The 20,326-nt window shown below is 40.0% G+C and overlaps 1 protein-coding gene across 2 annotated transcripts; it reads right to left on the reverse strand.

Annotated features, from left to right (window-relative positions):
- Window positions 1–85: 85 nt before the first annotated feature.
- LOC105030127 (purine nucleoside phosphorylase-like) lies at window positions 86–9,710 on the reverse strand. Of its 2 annotated transcripts, none has more exons than XM_010903802.5 (6): window positions 9,504–9,710; window positions 2,884–3,053; window positions 2,563–2,666; window positions 1,846–2,021; window positions 1,129–1,319; window positions 86–997 (listed from the first exon to the last, which is right to left on the reverse strand). In XM_010903802.5, the coding sequence occupies exons 1-6, from the start codon at window positions 9,524–9,526 to the stop codon at window positions 777–779; spliced, it is 885 nt and encodes a 294-aa protein (XP_010902104.2). In that variant the 5' UTR covers window positions 9,527–9,710; the 3' UTR covers window positions 86–776. The 2 variants fall into 2 exon arrangements, with proteins under 2 accessions (XP_010902104.2, XP_034146482.1); XM_034290591.1 differs by lacking the exon at window positions 9,504–9,710 and adding an exon at window positions 6,641–6,941.
- Window positions 9,711–20,326: the final 10,616 nt, after the last annotated feature.

The raw sequence follows: 20,326 nt of genomic DNA on the forward strand, positions 1-20,326 counted from the left end.
TATATATATATATATATCACATGACTGTTGTTGACCATGAAGATTCTCTCTTATCATTGGATGATTGAACTTTTCTATTTCTGTCTTTACAAAACTTCAATAAAAAATTTATTGAGCAGAAAATGAATAACAGGGCATGTCAATTTGGGTTTGGAGCATGGTTAAACTTAACTACAGATTTTTGTAATATGAAATACTACAACAGTTACTACTTTTCTGGGCAGAAGATTTGATCACAAAAATAAATACAAACTTCAGTAACCACTTTCATATAAAAAATTCTATCATTTACGTCAGCAGCTTCAATAAAAAGTGCAATAAATTGGGTTCTAAGTTAAATTAAGACATGTACAAATGCAGATACATATTAAGTTAAGTTAATATGAATTTCTAATAGGAATAAATATGAATTTCTAATAGGAATAAATATGAATTTCTAATAGGAATAAATATGAATTTCTAATAGGCAACAATTCAATTTAAAAAGTTGACAGGCTGTGGAGCTGCTCAATGCAGGGATGTACATTTTCAGGTTTAGATTATTGGAAGACCGTTTTATAAAAAGACCTGTACAGCAACTGACCAATTTTAACACAGCTCTCATGTGAGGCAGTGTTGTTTCAAATGTGGGTCACTAGGGTCTATATCTTCAAGAAAACATTTGAACAGGGTTTCGCCACTGCTCCTTCTGTATCAAACCCATTTACTTGATTGTGGAATTTCTTGATCCAGGAATTCTACTTCTATGGGTTTGGTGGTTGATTCCATTCATTTGTTCAGGAGTTGCTGAGCTTGCTGGGCTTTATCCTGGAGACCAGGTTGGACACAAATTTCTCCAGCTGGCTGGCACGCACCCGGCTCGTCTCCAGGACTTCTTCATGGTTGGCCTTTTCCTCGCTGTCGTACTCCATCACGGCCTTGTTGGTGATCAGGGACAGTGCGAACACGCGCATTCCACAGTGACGAGCCACGATGGTCTCATGCACAGTGCTCATTCCTGACAGAGAGACAGTTTTAGCCCAAACATGTCTTAACCGTAGAAATGATATTTGTTCTCAACATAAGAGAACAATAAGTTCAATGAACGGACCATTGTTTAGTTCCTGACAGGGAGGAAGTGTGACTCACCAACAGCATCAGCTCCCAGTTTGTGCAGCATGCGACACTCGGCGATGGTCTCAAAAGAGGGCCCGCCCACGACACAGTACACGCCATCGCGCAGGAAGTCACCGTAGCCCAGATCCTGTCCCACATCCAGAGCCAGCTGCTGCAAGTCTCTGTCGTAAGCATCGGACATACAGGGGAACCTCACACCGAATCTGGGAGGGAGGAGAGATGATTACACCCCAATGCCACATACAGCCCTCTGGAAGGACAATAAAGAATAATTTGGTTTCATATTATTCACCGTTTCTAAACGAAAATCTTTTTGCCAGACCGCGTAAGCAGAGCTGGTCAAGAAGAGTGAATGTCTCTAACTGAGTGAGTGACTGATTGAAGGCCCCTTGTCAAATAGCGTAGTGGTTAGAGGCACGGACTGCCTTGCAAGAAACCCGTGTTCGAGCCTCGCCCCAGTCAAAACACATTAGGCATTAGGATTTGTTCAGGATAGACAAATACTTTGCAGGCTACACCCTTCAGTAGCTATGTAATAGTAAGCCGAAAAAGAAACTGTGTGCGTCTATTTCTGGTGAATATGCATCCGTGCATGCTTTTTGGGGTAATATACAGTAGGTCACAACCCATTGTGCAATAAAAGAGTAGTTTCTATGATTCTCTCATCATTTCACTTGACAATAACTAAAGAACACATAATAAAAGCAATTGCACTGCTTTGGTGCCTACCTATCGTCGTTAGGTCCAACCAGCGGGTGGTTGCCAGCGAAGCCGGCTATGTTCAGATGGTCTTTTATGATCATGATGTCTCCCACCTTGAAGTCCTGGTTCAGGCCTCCAGCAGCATTGGTCAGGATGACCGTCTCAACGCCCAGCAAAGCGAAGATACGCATGGGCTTGGTGATCTGGCGCACCAACACATGGTCAGTACACAAATACAACCATCACAGTACACAAATACAACCATCACAAATACACTGGTAGTACTATTGACCATTATATATAGCTTAAATGTGGATTCATGGATTTACAGGATTTGTTTGTTTTCTCCATGCTTTAGTTTTTTGAGTGAATTAGACTAGTCTAATTTCACAGCAAATCACTTTGTAAAGGTATCATAACTAATGTAACTTAGTTACCATTCAAGCAACAACTGAGAAAAAACTGACGTAGGTTCTGGTGATAGAATGCAACACTTGCTGGTCTCACGCGATAACTTGACTCACGTTAGCCCTATAATAACATTGTTTCCTCTTTACAATTTCTCAACTGCCTATCGAAGAGAAGAAATATATCTGCACAAACTAATTGCAAGTTTCAAATGTATCCCTCTGCTGGCTGAGTTGAAAAAACAAGAAAAGCTTTTCTCGTTTCCAAGACAAATTAAATAATCCTTCCCATTTGCAATCAAAACACTTTGCTGCCAGCGTGTCAAAGTGGACGTACCTTCTGGACGGGGTATCCCTCATACAGGTGGAAACGTCCCTGCATGCAAACGCATGGCCTTCCCTTCAGTGTCCCGAACACCAGGCGTCCAGCATGACCGGGCACTGTAACACAACCACCAATTAGAACAGTACAGATGGTGCACGGCAACCAACCAGAAAACATATTTTAGAGCAATGTTTTTATAAGGCTATACATTGATCCAATCATTTTCCCGAGTTAGATCACATGGTATTCAGCCAATTGTCCTTGTTTGGTCTGCACATAGACAATGTAGATTTACCAAATGAGCCAACTAGCCAAACAGTACACAGTACACACCTGTGCTCAGCGGGAAGTTGGGGATGTCCTTGTAGTTAAAGGCCACCTGGTCCTTCAGTGTATCAGCGAGACCTCCCATTCCTGAACCACACACGATGGCCACCTGAGGGCGAACTGCAGCCTGGGCCAAGAGCCAATCTGCTGTGGCCTGGCAGTCCTCATAGCTGTACCTGAAAAACAAAGGAAGAGAAAGATACAGTACATTAGAATATAATACCCACTTATAATTATACTAGTACTTTGTAATAAAACCAATAAAGCATTGTTGATTTGCCATGGGGTGTCTGTTAACTAAACAGGAGTCCGTAATAAACAGATATACATATTTATAGTTTGTTCCATCTGAAACTGTTTCCTAAACAATTTTGTGATGTCATATTTGCAGTTATGGTTGTGTTTCAATCATTTTCAATCCTCATGTCCGTAGCAGGATCGGGAGAGTTGAAGAGCAAGGCATGTCCTATTCATATTTCCACAAACTGCTCTACTTATCACAGCACCCAACCAGGAAGCATTTACCATTTAAATGTGCATTAAAAATTAGGGGTGCACAATATCAAAATAGAAAATGTCGCGGACAATATGTGTTTATTTTGTGGATATGCGTCCGTTTGCTGTGTGGCTGTTAATTGTGTTCGATTTAGAGGCCGCTGGAAACCGCTATAGAATGTTCATATTTCATTGTACAGTTGCCCTGTCACATGCAGATGTCAGCGCAACGGGTCCACTACACGAACATACCCTCTGGAGCATACCACGTGACGTTTGTGCATACTGAGATGGCCGTTTATCAGTATGCGTTTTTGTCCGTTCTTGTGTTCTGTTGAACTCGTTTGACGTTCCAATCCAAAGAACGCAAGTTACCAAGAACGCCTAAAATGTCCGGATGTGTACTTGATCCGCCACTTTTACCGAGGACGCATGGGTTGGTAACTTGTTCAGCGAGAGCGTGTCTGATATCCCGGAAGTCATTTCAAGATATCAGGAGAGCTGGAATAACTCCACAACTGTAATAGCCAAGTACACATGCATCTCAATCTAGGTAGGTGCGTTCTCTGTCCTCGCGTTCATTAAAGACCATTCTCTCAAGGACGCTTGGCAAGAACGTTCTTCTGAAGGACACAAGTACGTTCTTAGCGTACTTGGAATTGATAAACAGCAGCGAAACGAGGCAGAGGAGCGAAAGAAAAAAGAGGACAGAAAAGTAAGAAGATGCGTGTGGCTCTGGGAGACAAGGAAACAACGGAGATGGAAGAGGAAACGTTATTGGCCAAAAAGTTACGTGATAGACTTTAACTGTAATTTTTATCCACGTCACAAAAATCATTACAAAATTATAATCCAAAAGAAATATAAACACCTTGGCATTAAATTGAGTCGGGAGTTTAGAAGAGTGCGAGATAAAGGATGACTGAGTCCGATATTAGTGGTAGAGGCAATGCTTCTAAAATGCCTTTGCACTAGATTTGAGATTGAATCAATTAAAAAAATCTAAAATGATATATGCGCTGCCAAGAAATACAATAGGCACAAGCGTTCCTCAAATTTAGAGACTAAACTTGGGGGCATATCCTTAGAACAACTTTAGATTAGATTCAACTTCATTGTCATTAAACAGTGCAGTACAATGAAATACGGTTAGCATCTAATCAGAAGTGCAAATAGAGGAGGGCAGAAAGTATTAAATGTACGTACAAGTGGGATGTATAGATGTGGAATGAAGGTAAATGAAAGTGTAAATGGCAGTTCTGAATCCCAATTTGCCGCGCTCCTCTGGTACTCTAAGAAGTTGGACAGGGTTGGCAGGTCTGCTGTACCACCAGTACAACATTTCCTGTTCTGTAGACATGGTCTTTATTTTTTCATGTTGTACCAGTCCAATATGACTGTCTGAAATAAACCCTTAGGTTGTAAGAAAAGGTTTTGTTTTCGTATGTTATGAATCTATTTTGATGGGTTTTCCCATAACTTTTCTGTTTTTACACATGTTCAAGAATATTGAAATCAACATCGCAATATTCATGATCAACATCGCTATATCACATTTTGTCAATATTGTGCAACCCTAGCTAAAAGGAGAGTACATTCTCCGGCCCAACAGCCATGATTGAGCTTGCAGGTACCTAACCAACCACTATAGACAGGAGAAAAGGCAGCCTTGTCTGACATCCTACACATCCAACCAAGTTGTACCTCCCTCAGACGGCTTCATGGGAACTGCCTGTGGGCTCGTAGGCTGCTATGAAGCAGCTGTACTGGTCAACAGTTTTTTTTTTATATAGGAAGTAATTGAAGACTTCCTTCTTGGTAACACTGAGTCATTTCTCAGCGTTTCATATGTCAATACTGGCCACATCCACACTAAAAAGACACGGGTCTTATAGGGTCCTTTAGGGGTTCTTCCAATTGAAACTCTGGGGGAACCCTTTCAAGGGATTGAAACTCTGGGGGAATCCCATTTCTTCAACTAACCCTTTTAAGGGATTACTGAAATAACCCCTGTTTAATGTTTCCTAAAATAAAGTTTGAAGAAACTGTTGGGGTAGATTTCTGAGCAAGTTGGTTGTTCATATGGATCTGTGAGTAACAAGTATAAATAGTTATTTACAATACCCTTTGACATCATTCCTTGAAGAACTTACAGATGAATGGTAACTATAAGTTTGGTGCTGAGTTTGAGATAGGGACAAGAACCCTCCAAAAATAGGGTGTTGTTGTTCATTTCGGGTTCAGAGGAAGTTACATGTTATGTAGCCTACTACTGTTTACCTACTACTGTTTACTAAATTAGTAATTATGGGTATCTACTTCAACCATGAACACACCCTTTTCCAAGAACTCTATTAATTACTGTTTTGTTTGGCAAAATCCCCTTTAGGTGACATCAAACTAAATAATAGGGGTGATTTAAAGTCTTTTTTTTGTTAAATTTCTCACATGCCCTAAATAATCCCATACATTAGCTCGCAACGGCAAAAGGTATCTTTGAATTATTGTAATACATTTTCAATAGCCTGCATTGTTTGTTTAATTACTTTTATAATTACTGGTCTTGCGAAAAACGCCCCCCAAAAAATAAACATTATTCAATCAAATCCAACAATATCAAACATTAAATGTGTACCGTCCTTATATATTCAACAATAACTTAGAAAAACAATAAAACACCAGTAGTAGGTTACATTTGTTCTCTATGTTTGGAAGTGAAGCAAACTTCGTGTAGCCTACAATTTCCCATTCAGCAAATTCACATCCTAAACATAGGTCTGGACAACAGGTGTGAAGTGTGACAGTCTTGAATGGGAAAGGGTGCGCTTGGTTTGCAGTAATTTCCGCCAAGGAAGCCCTACTAGTGTTACAATATATCGTGTCTCAAAGTCACTAAGAAAAATCGAAATCCACAGCGGCCTAGCCTAAGTGTTCTGTTCTATTAAGGTCTATGTGACTGCAAATATTTCTGTGGCTTATAATATCGATTAAAACATTATGCTCCAGACTGCGTGTGAGACAATGACGTGCGTCCGATCCATTCAGATTAAAATATACACACACTATTCACCTCCATGTAATAAGCTATTTGACCGAATACAATACAACAACCAATTGGAATGGATAGATGTGAACAGAGGTAAAATATAAAATAAATGGAAAAAATGGAATGACGCACTTTCCATAAATACGCAGACAGCGCGGAAACTCAGGAATGAGTAGAACATGAAAAGAATTGCTGACTGAAGTAATAGTTTGAAATACTCACCCGGTGCTTGAGTCTGGAAACATTCTGAATCTTAAATGGTATGTAGGCTTGTTTTTATCCTCTCAAAAGAAACAATTTATCGGTTGTCTCAAACCGCAGAAGTTTTTATCTTACTGACGGTAAAATCCGTGGGAAACTAATAAAATATTGCAAATAAATGAATTTAAGAGTTAGCAGTTGTTATATTATACCGTCTTAAACTTCCGTCTTAATAAAAATAATTTAAAATGCGACTGTATGGTAATCGTTATCTGAACAGTTAGGATGCTTCGCGCTTGTGTCTCCGGTCTATGGTCATGGACCACCCCTATGTTGCTCCTCCCCCAGTGACTCATTGATTCTGCCGTTTTTATTGGACCACAACGCGCGCCTCCACCAGCACGTAATAGAAATGTAATTTACGTACACGCGAGAGCGGTGCTGTGAATCATCTCATGGCACTTTTAATGTGTTTCATGTTTTAGGGTTGGACCACATGGTGTGAATAGTTTTTTTAGCCACTGTAGATTACCTTTTCTGTCAATAGTCTTGAAGTGAAGATTACATATCTGTATGTCCAAAAATTCAGGTTCATCTAAAAATTTGTTTTTTAAACAGCATGCCGTGACTTAACCACGGTAATTTCTTTGTTCGCTGGTGTTGAAATTGTATGTGAATGTTTAAACGTGTATTAGAATGAATCAGAATGAATAAAAAAAAATAATATTTAGACATAACTTACAATAAAATAATGATTCAACTTCTCACACATTTTGTATGCCCTCTGTCTTAATGAAAACACCTGGATTGAGGATTTATATATATTTATAAATTGAAATATATGTCATTTTTCAAGTGATGTTCTCTTTTTGAAAAGTGTTTACATATGACTTATGGATGTGGTTATCATTCCTCCTTTCCCTGGGATAAAGCTGAACAAGAGGTGGTTGTCTGCTACATGTCTCTACTCATTGACTTGTTTCAGGAACTGTTAAGACAGAGAGAATAATGATTAATTGTCAAATCAAAAGAATCCAGCGTCTGAGACCAGTGTCTGAGAGAGACCCGCGTGTGAGACCTGCATCTGAGAGAGACCAGCGTCTGAGACCTGCATCTGAGACCAGTGTCTGAGAACAGCGTCTAAGAGACATCAGCGTCTGTGAGCTGCATTTGAGAGAGACCAGTGTCTGAGAGAGACCAGCAACTGAGGCCAGCGTCTGAGACCTGCATTTGAGAGAGACCAGCACCTGAGAGAGACCAGCGTCTGAGAGAGACCAGCATCTGAGACCAGCAACTAAGGCCAGCGTCTGAGACCAGCGTCTGAGAGAGACCAGTGTCTGAGACCAGCAACTAAGGCCAGCGTCTGAGACCTGCATTTGAGAGAGATCAGCGTCTGAGACCAGCATCTGAGATCTGCATCTGAGGCCAGCGTCTGAGACCTGCATCTGAGAGAGACCTGCGACTGATATTTGCATAACTTAGAAAAACCGTCTGAGGCCAGCGTCTGAGACCTGCATTTGAGATAGACCTGCGTCTGAGACCAGCGTCTGAGCCCAGCATCAGAGAGACTAGCGTCTGAGGCCAGCGTCTGAGGCCAGCGTCTGAGACCTGTGTCTGAGAGATACCAGCGTCTGACACCAGCGTCTGAGAGTGACCAGCGTCTGAGAGTGACCAGCGCCTGAGACCAGCAACTGGGGCCAGCGTCTGAGACCTGCGCCTGAGAGAGACCTGCGACTGAGATTTGCATCTGAGAGAGTCCAGCGTCTGAGGCCAGCGTCTGAGACCTGCATTTGAGATAGACCTGCGTCTGAGCCCAGCGTCTGAGCCCAGCATCAGAGAGACCAGCGTCTGAGGCCAGCGTCTGAGACCACGCGTCTGAGACCTGTGTCTGAGAGAGACCAGCGTCTGAGAGAGACCAGCGTCTGAGAGTGCAACTAAGGCCAGCAACTAAGGGCAGCGTCTGAGACCAGCGTCTGGGAGACCTGCATTTGAGAGAGACCAGCGCCAGCGTCTAAAGTATTTTTTTGTTAAATTGCTCACATGCCCTAAATAATCCCATATTTTAGCTGGTAAAGGCTAAAGTTATCTGAAGTATCTAATAGCATCAGCTAAAGCAGTGATTAAAGAATACATTGTCAAACAGTCACCTAATAGTTTTGAATTATTGTAATAATTTTCTCAATAGCCTGCATTGTTTATTTGCTTTTATAATTACTGTTCTTGCGAAAAACACACACAAAAAAAAACATTATTCAATCTAATCCAACAATTTCAAACATTAAATGAGTACCGTCTTTATATATTTCACAATAACTTTGAGAAACAATTAGACACCAGTAGTAGGTTACATTTGTTCTTTATGCTTGGAAGTGAAGCAAACCTCGTGTAGCCTACAAAACACAGGGTTGGACAACAGGTGTGAATTGTGACAGTCTTGAATGGGAAAGGGTGCGCTTGGTTTGCAGTTATTTCCGCGAAGGAAGACCTAGTGTTACTGTATATCGTGTCTCAAAGTCACTAAGAAAAATCTAAATCCACAGTGGCCTAGCCTAAGTGTTTTGTTCTGTTAAGATATATGTGACTGCAAATATTTCTGTTGCCTATAATATCGATTAAAGCATTAAGCTCCAGGCTGCGTGTGTTAGACAATGAGGCTACCATCACATGTGCGTCCGATCCATTCAAACCAGTAGTTTTTCAGATTAAAATATACACACACTATTCACCTCCATGTAATAAACTATTTGACCGAATGCAATACAACAACAGGTAAAATATAAAATAATGGAAATAATGGATTAAGCACTTTCCTTTCCGGACAGCCAGGAAGATAAGTAGAACATGAAAAGAATTGCTGACTGAAGTAATCGCTTAAAATACTCACCCGGTGCTTGAGTCTGGAAACATTCTGATTCTTAAATAGTAAGTAGGCTGGTTTTTATCCTCTCAAAAGAAACAATTAATCGGTTGTCTCAAAAAAAATGAATTCAAGGTGTTAGCACTTGTAATTATGTTATACCGTCTTAAAATTCCGTCTTACTTTTTTTTTTTAATGAGACTGTATTGTAAACGTTATCTGAACAGTTAGGCTGCTTTGCGCTCGTGTCTCTGGTCATGGACCACCCCTATGTTGCTCCTCCCCCTGTGACTCATTGATTCTGCCGTTTTTATTGGACCACAACGCGCGCCTCCACCAGCACGTAATAGAAATGTAATTTACGTACCCGTGAGAGCGGTGCTGTGAATCATCTCATTGCACCACAGCAAAATTACCCTATGTTTAGGCTGTTAATGTGTATTTCACATTTTGAAGTAAAAATGATGCTTGCACGACAACCTTCAGGTTTTCGTCGGTTTCTTAAAATACAGAATTTATTTATTTCACTGTACCTCAGAGAAACATTAACGCCGCGAAGGGTAGCCTACACTCTCCCAACGTGGTCTCAGGGGAATGGGTAACATAAACGTAATCTGTTCATTTCCTAGGTAATGTACAGAGGGTCGGGGTTAAAAAAATGGCAAGTCGTTTTTAAAAATCAGTCGCAAAAACGTCTGATTAAATCCACACTTATTTCAAGTTTTAGGCTTGGACCACATGGGGTGAATAATTTTTATAGCCACTGTAGTTTACCTTTTCTGTCAATAGTCTTGAAGTGAAGATTACATATCTATCGTATGTCCAAATATTCAGGTTCATCTAAAAAAAAATGTGAATTCGTTTTTTTTCTGTAATTAAAAGAAAAGAAAACATATATTCTAGATTCATTACACATATAGTGAAACATTTCATGTTTATTTTGTATCATGATATATCTGTATTATACATTTTTTATTCTAATATTTTGAGATACTGGATTTTTGATTTCCATAGGCTGTAATCCATAAACACCAAGACTGTAATTAATCTAGAATATAAAGCCTCATCTCCACACTCCACATCCACTCAGCCTCGTCTCCATACTCCACATCCACTCAGCTCTGTCTCCACACTCCACATCCACTCAGCTCTGTCTCCATACTCCACATCCACTCAGCCCCGTCTCCACACTCCACATCCACTCAGCCTCGTCTCCATACTCCACATCCACTCAGCTCTGTCTCCACACTCCACATCCACTCAGCCCCGTCTCCACACTCCACATCCACTCAGCTCTGTCTCCACACTCCACATCCACTCAGCTCTGTCTCCACATCCACTCAGCCCCGTCTCCACACTCCACATCCACTCAACTCTGTCTCCACACTCCACATCCACTCAGCCCCGTCTCCACACTCCACATCCACTCAGCTCTTTCTCCATACTCCACATTCACACAGCTCTGTCTCCACACTCCACATCCACTCAGCCCCGTCTCCACACTCCACATCCACTCAGCTCTGTCTCCACACTCCACATCCACTCAACTCTGTCTCCACACTCCACATCCACTCAGCCCCGTCTCCACACTCCACATCCACTCAGCCCCGTCTCCACACTCCACATCCACTCAGCTCTGTCTCCACACTCCACATCCACTCAGCCCAGTCTCCAAATACCACAAACACTCAGCCCCGTATCCACACTCCACATCCACTCAGCTCTGTCTCCACACTCCACAGGGCTTCCCTCAATAAGAGAGCCTCCCCTCAAGTAATTAATTTCCCTCATGTTGTCCATTTCTGGAACTATTGTTTACTATTCAGAACTTCCCTTCATCCACTGCTGCCAGGTATGGTCGGTGCTTACTACGCAATATAACTCCAGCCTTGTCCTTAAACTTCCCTTACAATTTAAACATCACTACTTTCTAATGCAAAAATTTTAACTGAACCTCTTTCATTACTACTTTCCCGTTATCCACTGCAACAGATTCTAAGTTATCCCTTATGTCTTTACCATCATCTTTTTCTTTCCCCTACCAACCACTACTCACTATGTCCCCCTCAACTTTCACTAGTAAAATGAAAATGTTAGGAAACAATTACAATAGTTCCTAGCAACAAAAAACTGCTTTTAAATGATATAAGTTCCAGTGAATACATGTTAAAATGGCTCGCTGTCCACACTTTGGTTAAATAATAGTTTTTGACTGGCTAGTAGTGAATTCTATAATACACATTGGTATTTTGTTTAGCTTTAATCATGGTCATGATCTTTTGTATTTTTATGCTGTTCCATGACAAAGTTAATTTTGTTGTGAGGCCAGCGTCTGAGACCTGCGTCTGAGACCAGTGTCTGAGACCAGCGTCTGAGACCAGCATCTGAAAGAGACCAGCGTCTGAGACCAGTGTCTGAGACCAGCGTCTGAGACCAGCATCTGAAAGAGACCAGCGTCTGAGACCTGCTTCTGAGACCTGCTTCTGAGACCTGCATCTCAGACCAGTGTCTGAGGCCAGCGTCTGAGACCAATGTCTGAGACCTGCGTCTGAGTGAGACCAGCGTCTGAGACCAGTGTCTGAGGCCAGCGTCTGAGACCTGCGTCTGAGAGAGACCAGCGTCTGAGACCTGTGCCTGAGAGAGACCAATGTCTGAGAGAGACCAGTGTCTGAGTGAGACCAGTGTCTGAGAGAGACCAGCGTCTGAGTGAGACCAGCGTCTGAGAGAGACCAGCGTCTGAGACTTGTGCCTGAGACCAGTGTCTGAGAGCGACCAGCGTCTGAGAGAGACCAGCATCTGAGACCAGCGTTCGAGAGAGACCAGCGTCTGAGACCAGCGTCAGAGAGAGACCAGCATCTGAGAGACCAGCGTCTGAGACCTCCATCTGAGAGAAACCAGTGTCTGGCAATGTTAACCCTTTTAAATCTGTCAGTACTACTCATTAAGTATTATTTAATTCAGCTTGGTCTGTGACTATGTTGGGCTATGTAAATCTGTCAGTACTACTCATTACATATTATTTAATTCAGCTTGGTCTGTGACTATGTTGGCCTATGTAAATCTGTCAGTACTACTCATTAAGTATTATTTAATTCAGCTTGGTCTGTGACTATGTTGGGCTATGTAAATCTGTCAGTACTACTCATTACATATTATTTAATTCAGCTTGGTCTGTGACTATGTTGGCCTATGTAAATCTGTCAGTACTACTCATTACATATTATTTAATTCAGCTTGGTCTGTGACTATGTTGGCCTATGTAAATCTGTCAGTACTACTCATTATATATTATTTAATTCAGCTTGGTCTGTAACTATATTGGCCTATGTAAATCTGTCAAAATGACTGAGAAAGACAGAAAACATAGGCTATTTACACCATTGTTAAAAAGTTTGTCCTTGTTTTTGACTTAAAAGCATAAGCCTGTTCATTAAAATAACATGAAATAAATAGCATCCTGGCATCGCATCTTCACTGTTGATGTTGAGACTGGTGTTTTGCAGGTACGGTTTAATGAAGCTGCCACAGATCTGTGAGGCGTCTATTTCTCAAACTAGACATTTTTATATATGGTCTCTCTTTTATAATATTGTATTTCCTCTCTTGCTTAGTTGTGTACCAGGGCCTCCCACTCCTCTTTCTATTCTAGTTAGGGCCAGTTTGCTTTTTTCTGTGAAGGGAGTACTACACAGGGAGTACTTGTGCATCAGTCATGCTTCCAACCTGGACTAACTTTTAAATAGACTCAGCCAACATGCATTTATTAATTATTACAATTATAATCTTAATATTGTTCACCTGGCACAGCCAGAAGAGGACTGGTCACCCCTCTGAGCCTGGTTCTTCTCTAGGTTTCTTCCTAAATTTGGGCATTCTTAGGGAGTTTTTTCTAGCCACTGAAATTCAACACTATTGTTGTTTCCCCTTGGGGTTTAATGCCAGGTGTTTTGTAAAAGCACTTTGTGACATCGGGCTTTATAAATACATTTGATTGATTGACAACGTTGTATGAGATCTTCAGTTTCTTGGCAATTTCTTGAATGGAATAGCCATTTTCTTCCTCAGAACAAGAATAGACAGTTTTGAGCTGTACTGAAACATTTGAAAAAATAGTTTTTTAATGATCACATAACCTTTTAAAATAATAAACTTGGATTAACAAACACAATGTGCCATTGGAACACAGGACTGATGGTTGCAGATAATGGGCCTCTGTATGCCTGTGTAAAAAACATACAGTTTACAGTGACAATAGTCATTTCCAACATTAACAATGTATACACTGTATTTCTGATCAATTTGATGTTAACTTATTGGACAAAAATATAGCTTTTTATGTCAAAAACAAGAACAAGTGACCCCATGCAGTGAATGGAATTTGCTAAACGTCTTTGGAAACTAGGTTCTATGGTCAGCTGTTTTGTTTCGATGACATCAAGACATCCAAATAACTTGATGGCATTTAGGGTGACCTCTGATTGTAGTTTTGGAGATTTGGTGACCCCAAGATTTAAACTTTCTCCAACTGTGTGACAATTTTCCAACTGTGTTCTTTGGAGTTTTATTTACTTCTAGAACCATCTTCCTCACTGCAGGTCCTCCTTTTGGGGGTAAAATACACAGGCAAGTTTATTACTGCTACACGTGATGTACAGTTCTTAATTATTGCTCTACTGGTAGAGATTGGTATTTTAAGGAATTTGGTTATTTAACAGCCATTGTCTTGTATATTAAGGGAAATTAACTTTGGTCTCATTTCATTTATATGTTCTCTGACCGTCCCCATGTTGAAAGAGGACAAAGGAAGTTTGGTATGTGTTTAGCCTCATTTATTTTCTAGTGACAATGAAAGTCATGGATGACCTCTTAATAAGAGTTTCTGATGAAATAATATGTGGAGTCAGGACACTGGAACACACAATAAATAAACAGAACCAAGTGTTTTTCCCAGATCTCTGGTGTTCACTATTTAATACCAGCTTGCAGCCAATAGTTTGTACCAAAATACAGAAGGTATACAAATAAAGAAGGATTGCCAAGAAAAGTAAGAAACACACATCTTATATACAGTGATACAAACAACCCAACCCCTCCTACTGTTCCTCCCTTTCATGCCTCCAACATATTCTGTTTCTTCTAGGCTCTGACGTAACCCCATGACCATGTATGCTTCCTCACTCCTAGGCTCTGACGTGACCCCATGACCTTGTATGCTTCCTCACTCCTAGACTCTGACGTAACCCCATGACCTTGTATGCTTCCTCACTCCTAGACTCTGACGTAACCCCATGACCTTGTATGCTTCCTCACTCCAAGGCTCTGACGTAACCCCATGACCTTGTATGTTTCCTCACTCCTAGGCTCTGACGTAACCCCATGACCTTGTATGCTTCCTCACCCCTAGACAGCTGGGCCTCTGTCTCTGAAAAACTGGCAAAAGTGAAGCGTACCTAACTCCAACACTGTCTGTATTTCTCCATTCTCACACTCTTGTGCTGACCTAATCTGCTACTCCTCCACACTCTGTTCTAGTAACATTCCACTTGGCTTATCTCCTCCACAAAAATGCAGTGTGTCCAGTCAGTTGTTGGAAAGGCCCAACTATTAGGTCTTGCCTTGCTTCTCTAACACTTGAGCCTTGTCTAACTTCAACTCTGCAAAATATTATGCACACACTTTCTCAGTTTCTCTTCACTCGTAATAGTACATGTATACAATGCAGTTTTCTATCATTACACATGTATTCACTAATACCGTTACACTACACTACCGTTACACTACATTATTTGTCCAAAGGGGGTATTTCTGTACACTTTAGTTTCACCATTATGAAATGATCTCTTATTTTATGATGTTGCCTACAGGCAGAGCATACACTGTCAGGTAATTTACTGAAAATATTTTGAACTTTTGCTTGTTTTGGGGAGTTTCTGACATCAATCTCTTATTCAGGTATTGAAATGCATGTTCAATGGGATTTAAATAAAGAGACTGAATTAGCCAGTTTAAATGGCATTAATCATCCTGTTTTTTTAGTTCAAACTGGACATTCTCCCAGGGAATTCCAGCATGGTGGAACATAGGCCTGTTAATTATAAAATTATACAACTATGAAAAGACACTGGCAAAGAACAAAATATGGGGAAACACAAAAAGGAGAACAATAGAGAAACTAAGGGGATAAATAATTTTCGCTGTACTGTAATGACTTACAGTGGATATAAAAAGTATACACACACAAGGCTTGGTTTTTGTGATGTAAAAGAATGAGACAAAGATAAATCATGTCAGATATTTTTCCACTTTTAATGTGACCTATAATATGAACAATTCAATTAAAAAACAAACTGAAATCTTCGAGGAAGAAACTGACAAATAAAAACCTTACAATAACCTGGTTGCATAAGTGTGCACACCCTCTTATAACTGGGGATGTGACTGTGTTCAGAATTAACCAATCACATTCAAACTCATGTTACAGTTTTTTACAATCGCTATGACAGTTTTTTCAATACATTTAACAAGTTTCCTAAACTCTTAACACAGCTAGCACAACATCCACCTTTGTAGGCTATACAATTAACACATTTCTTGTTGCTTTGACACAAAATGCATACAGTTAACACAAATTTAAAATGCTTGAACTTCTTTTACACACAAGCTCAACCAAGACCAAAACAATGTAATTTTACAGTCAAATTTACAAATGCTTTCACACTGTATGTCAGAACAGATAACACCATGTTCTAAACCTAACCTTACAGGCTAAAGTCAAGGTAAACCGCTGTGTATATTGTGAATTGAAACACAAATATATTCCCTGTATCTTATTCCATTGCTAATGAGAAACAGCTTATTGAAGTTGTGCAAATATATAAATCACAGCTGATTCCCATCTAGGAAGCACACTCAGGTGTTGAGGTTCTTTCAATCGCATGATCATATGTTCTAAAAGAGTACTCTTTGGGCTGATATTGTGTGGAAAAGGAACAATATGGAGCAACACAAAGAAAGAAAGAAAGAAAGAAAGAAAGAAAAAAATGCCTGCACGACGGAGAGGAAGACGAGTACCAGGACAAGGGAGAGGAGTGGGACAAGGACAAGGGAGAGGAGTGGGACAAGGACAAGGGAGAGGAGTGGGGCAAGGACAAGGGAGAGGAGTGGGACAAGGACAAGGACAAGGGAGAGGAGTGGGACAAGGACAAGGGAGAGGAGTGGGGCAAGGACAAGGGAGAGGAGTGGGGCAAGGACAAGGGAGAGGAGTGGGACAAGGACAAGGACAAGGGAGAGGAGTGGGGCAAGGTAGAGGATGAGAACATGTGGCCAAATGCAGAAGACCGGGCAGATTAGAAGATTACTTTGTTTTTGTTATTATTTTTCCAGTGCTTTTTCTGTTTGTATATCTTGCAGCAATGTCCTTTTACAAATAAAGTCTTTACTGCAGCAATTCTGTCTCTGTCTTTTTTTTTTCATAAACTGTACATTCTATAAAGCTACTCTAAGATGGTCATTCATTTTTTGTATTGAATTTCTGCAGCAAAAGAAACAAAATGCATGCATTTACTAAACCCAACAAAACAAAAATGTAGAGAGGCATCAAAAGAAACTGCATTGCAAAACACAATCTATGATCAATACAATATACTGTCTATTGTATAAGGGCAGACCTGATACATAAAATAATGCAGTTTCTGTAATTTCAGCTGATGATAGTGTTTTTTTTGTCATTGTGTTATGATTGACTAAATGTTCCTGTTGGAAGAGAACATGTGTTAGTGTTTTGAATAATTATTTGATTTTGAAACATGTTTGAACTGTTTTGTTAGACATAGTGTATTGTGTTAGTGTATTATTGTATTTTGTAAATTAGTTTTGGAGTTTAGTTTACAATGTGTGATTTTGAGCATGAAATTAACCGTTTTGCCAATTGTGTGTTTTAGGTGTGTTGGTGCGTTAAGAGTTTAGGAAACTTGTTAAATGTATTGAAAAAACTGTCATAGCGATTGTAAAAAACTGTAAATAGAAATCAGTACACACTGTCATCTCAGGGCAAAAGCAGGTCCACAGAGAGCTTCCAAAGCATCAGAGGGATCTCATTGTTGAAAGATAGCAGTCAGGAGAAGGATACAAAATAATTTCCAAAGCATTAGATATACCATGGAACACAATGAAGACAGTCATCATCAAGTGGAGAAAATACGGCACAACAGAGATATTACCAATATCAGGATGTCCCTCCAAAATTGATGAAAAGACAAGAAGAAAACGAGTCAGGGAGGCGTCCAAGAGTCCTACAGCAACATTAAAGGGACTGCAGACATTTCTGGCAAGTACTGGCTGTTTGCTACACGTGACAACAATCTCCTGTATTCTTCATATGAATGGGCTATGGGGTAGGGTGGCAAGAAGGAAGCCTTTTCTTACAAAGAAAAACATCCAAGCCTGGCACAATTATGCAACCAGGTTATTGTGAGTTTTTATTTAAAATGTTTCCCCCTCAAATATTTCAGTTTGTTTTTCAATTGAATTGTTCACGATATAGGTCACATTAAAGGTGGAAAAAGTTCTGACATGATTTATCTTTGTCTCATTCTTTCACATCACAAGAACCTGGCATTTTAACAGGGGACGTTGGGCAATTTCTGGTTTATAAAAGATTTGTTGTTTTTTTGGATGCTTGGATACAGGAAGTCTGATCTCCCGGTACCATTAAAATGGTGAAAGCCCTATCATGCCCATAATGTCAAAAAAAGGCATCGAATGATATGTTCTTTATCTTATTATATGTTTGTAGTCAATTTCCATCCTTTCAATATAAATTTATTAATCGCTTTACATTGATGGATATAGCTAATTATCTGAATACCTTTTTAGATGAATCATTAAGGTGTGTTGACATCAACTGCCTATATTCAACAGAGAGTGAAACGCTACCCTCATTAATGAGCATAGAACATCAGCCACAAATTCAGTAGGAAGTGTTTTTTCTCTCAGCGTTCCTGGGATGTCACATCTATTTAAAGAAAACCACATCAGTACAAGCCAAGTGTAACAAAATGTCTATTCATTCAAATAAAACAAAGTCTCTCTTTGTTACACTTGCAGGGACATTATTTGAATAGTTTGAATATCTATGTTTCTTAGTACAAATAACTGATTTACTGACCTTATCCCACTCGATAGATAACATAGATTTGTATTTTCGAACTTCACTGATACTGATATTGTTGTTCTAGTTTAGATGGCTTGGGTGTTCTTCTCTAATAAGCAGGTGATTATAGAAGCCATTCTAAGTGCTTGTCGTAAATGATAAAATATTCCAGTTGTTAAATATCCTCCCTCGTGCTGGATTCGAATAGGAATTACTATTCACTTCACAAGCATGTTGAGTCTTGACGTCTGATTTGCTCCATTCGCAAGTGTGATCTGCTTCATTTTGGACACAATGAGGAAGATATCTGCACCCTAACTAAAAACCTTGATTGACATTTTAAACAGTTACATGTCTCTAACAAATTCAGTCATGATGTGGGAATATTCTTTACTTTTTGCTATACATAAAGCATAATAAAAATCTTAAAAAATAATCTCTTAACACCAGTAAGTGATTTGTGAAATGATTCTAACTGTAAATTGATAAACCTGTAAAGAACGTTCCTTCAGAAATACTTCTAACCATCTGTCTTGTAGAACTGAATGCCCTGAATTGAAGGGCATGCACCTGATAAATTGTCTGTGTTGAATGGTGTGCCCAGAGGTGGTTCTAGCTTGTATGATCCATATAAATATTTACAAAAATGAGACTCATAAATATTAAAAAGAAGTAACAATGACAAATAGAAACAAATTGTTGTAAATAAAGAAACATTTTAAAGAGAATCACAATTTTACACTATGACTCTTTTGCTACCAAAAAATACACACAAAGCATAGAGGTCTCCTCATCCTGGCCAGTGTCAGAGGGTGCTCCAAAATGTATCTGAACTGACCCGGAATTCACATTGAAATACAGTATATGAGTCTGACACCGTAAATACATTTGTTGCACAATTAAATATACAGTGGGGAGAACAAGTACTTGATACACTGCTGATTTTGCAGTTTTTCCTACTTACAAAGCATGTAGAGGTCTGTAATTCTTATCATAGGTACACTTCAACTGTGAGAGACGGAATAAAAAATCCAAAAAATCACATTGTATGGTTTTTAAATTATTATTTTGCATTTTATTGCATGACATAAGTATTTGATCACCTACCAACCAGTAAGAATTCCGGCTCTCACATACCTGTTAGTTTTCCTATAAGAAGCCCTCCTGTTCTCCACTCATTACCTGTATTAACTGCACGTTTGAACTTGTTACCTGTATAAAAGACACCTGCCCACACACTCAATCAAACAGACTCCAACCTCTCCACAATGGCCAAGACCAGAGAGCTGTGTAAGGACATTAGGGAAAAAATTGTAGACCTGAACAAGGCTGGGATGGGCTACAGGACAATAGGCAAGCAGCTTGGTGAGAAGGCAACAATTGTTGGCGCAGTTATTAGAAAATGGAAGAAGTTCAAGATGACGGTCAATCTCCCTCGGTCTGGGGCTCCATGCAAGATCTCACCTCGTGGGGCATCAATGATCATTAGGAAGGTGAGGGATCAGCCCAGAACTACACGGCAAGACCTGGTCAATGACCTGAAGAGAGCTGGGACCACAGTCTCAAAGAAAACCATTAGTAACACACTATGCCATCATGGATTAAAATCCTGCAGCGCACGCAAGGTCCCCCTGCTCAAGTCCAGGCTTGCCAAACTGAAGTTTGCCAATGACCATCTGGATGATCCAGAGGAGGAATG

This window comes from Esox lucius, chromosome 24 (genome assembly GCF_011004845.1).
Source record: "Esox lucius isolate fEsoLuc1 chromosome 24, fEsoLuc1.pri, whole genome shotgun sequence".
In the NCBI taxonomy this organism is placed as follows: Eukaryota; Metazoa; Chordata; class Actinopteri; order Esociformes; family Esocidae; genus Esox; species Esox lucius.

What these genes read in the sequence shown, in the direction of transcription:
- LOC105030127 (XM_010903802.5), bottom strand. Translation starts at nt 9,526, where the DNA reads ATGTTTCCAGACTCAAGCACCGG. An exon ending in AGGGATACCCCGTCCAGAAG is followed by an intron (nt 2,022 to 2,562) that starts GTACGTCCACTT and finishes TTGGTGCGCCAG; the next exon opens with ATCACCAAGCCCATGCGTAT. An exon ending in GTTGGACCTAACGACGATAG is followed by an intron (nt 1,320 to 1,845) that starts GTAGGCACCAAA and finishes CCTCCCTCCCAG; the next exon opens with ATTCGGTGTGAGGTTCCCCT.